This window comes from Crocodylus porosus, unplaced genomic scaffold (assembly GCF_001723895.1).
Source record: "Crocodylus porosus isolate Cpor-Errol unplaced genomic scaffold, CroPor_comp1, whole genome shotgun sequence".
NCBI classification, from domain to species: Eukaryota; Metazoa; Chordata; order Crocodylia; family Crocodylidae; genus Crocodylus; species Crocodylus porosus.
In genome coordinates, this window is record NW_017728932.1 from 16,833,421 (window position 1) to 16,834,804 (window position 1,384).

At 74.9% G+C, this 1,384-nt stretch overlaps 1 protein-coding gene across 1 annotated transcript in view; it reads left to right on the plus strand.

Annotated features, from left to right (window-relative positions):
• GIT1 (GIT ArfGAP 1) overlaps window positions 1-1,384 on the plus strand; it is a gene marked incomplete at its 5' end in the record, with an annotated part of 3,577 nt that overhangs the window by 1,093 nt on the left and 1,100 nt on the right. The window contains 5 exon segments of the mRNA XM_019545325.1: window positions 1-139; window positions 339-392; window positions 752-838; window positions 948-1,024; window positions 1,112-1,294. The exon segment at window positions 1-139 is cut by the window's left edge and continues 5 nt beyond it. Coding sequence (XP_019400870.1) covers window positions 1-139; window positions 339-392; window positions 752-838; window positions 948-1,024; window positions 1,112-1,294 — 540 coding nt within the window.

Below are 1,384 nucleotides of genomic sequence, written 5' to 3' on the forward strand. Positions count from 1 at the left end.
CGGCCACGCCGCGGCCGCGGTGGCCGCGCACCGGCGGGACCGGCAGGCCTTCTCCATGTACGAGCCGGGCTCTGCCCTCAAGCCCTTCGGGCAGCCTGCGGATGAGCTCGTCACCCGGCTCCAGCCCTTCGGCTCCGGCGTGAGTCCTGCAGGGCCGCAGCCCTGCCCCCTTCCCCGGGCCGGGGCCAGCTTCCTCCAGGAGGTGCCCCCACCCCGGTGCCAGTCCTGCCCGCCTTCCCCCGGGGGCGTGGAGCTGGCAGCGGGGGCAGGGGGTGGTGGCCCCGGCGCGGGTCAGGGCCAGGCTCGCCGTGGGGCCCTAACGTGCAGTGTGTCCCCAGGAGGCGGAGGAGGAGGCCATGTACTCCATGCACATCCCGGCCGGCGTGTACCGGGTAAGGGGGCCGCGGCGTGGGCAGCGCCCGCGTGGCACTCGCTGTCCACGCGCCGTGACGTGGCGTGGGGGCCCAGATCCGGCTGCCAGCCCCCGTCACGCCAGGGTTCCCACCCTGCGTGTACCGGGGCCGTGCCGTCGCACGCGCGCGTGCGCTGCTTCTCCTCCGGGCTCCCGTCTCTCCCGTCACGGGCTCCGGGCACGCGGCCGGTCTGGAGACTCGCATCCTGGCCGGGCAGCCCACGGCCTCTCCCCGGCGGGCACGCGCGGCGGGCACCGGCCGGACAGACTGGAGTCCTGCGTGGACCCGTGCTGCGCCGCGGTCCCGGGCCCTGCCCTGACTGTCGCTGTCCCTTGCAGATCCGTAAGGGGGTGTCGGCCTCCGCGGTGCCCTTCCCCCCCTCGTCCCCGCTGCTGTCCTGCCCGCCCGACAGCGCCCGCCACATGGTGACGTACTGCTCGGGGCATGGGGTCGGGCTCGGGGCCGGCTGCTCCGAGCCGGCGGGGGGTACCGCCCTGGGGGTGCCCACGCTGATGCCACCCTCCTCGCCCGCAGCCCAGCAAGCTGGACCGGCACGGCAGTGGCACGGACAGCGACTACGACAACACGCAGGCGGGCGAGACCCTGCTCAGGTGGGCGCCTGTCTGGGCTGGGGGCGGCGGGCTGAGCCTAGGGGCGGGGGTCCGGGTCGCCCCAACGCATCCCCTCCGCCCTCGCAGCATGGAGGGGAAGCGGTTCATGGAGCTGGGCAAGGACGACGACTTCCACCCCGAGCTGGACCTGCTGGACGGGGAGCCGGACCCCGGGCTGCCCAGCACCGAGGACGTCATCCTCAAGACGGAGCAGGTCACCAAGAACATCCAGGAGCTTCTGCGGGCCGCCCAGGAGTTCAAGCACGACAGGTGGGGCTGGCGGGACCGGGCCCGGAGCTCGGGGTGCGGCCGCCCCGGCTCCGAGGCCGTTAGGGTGGAGCTGTCGCTGCCCTCCCCGAG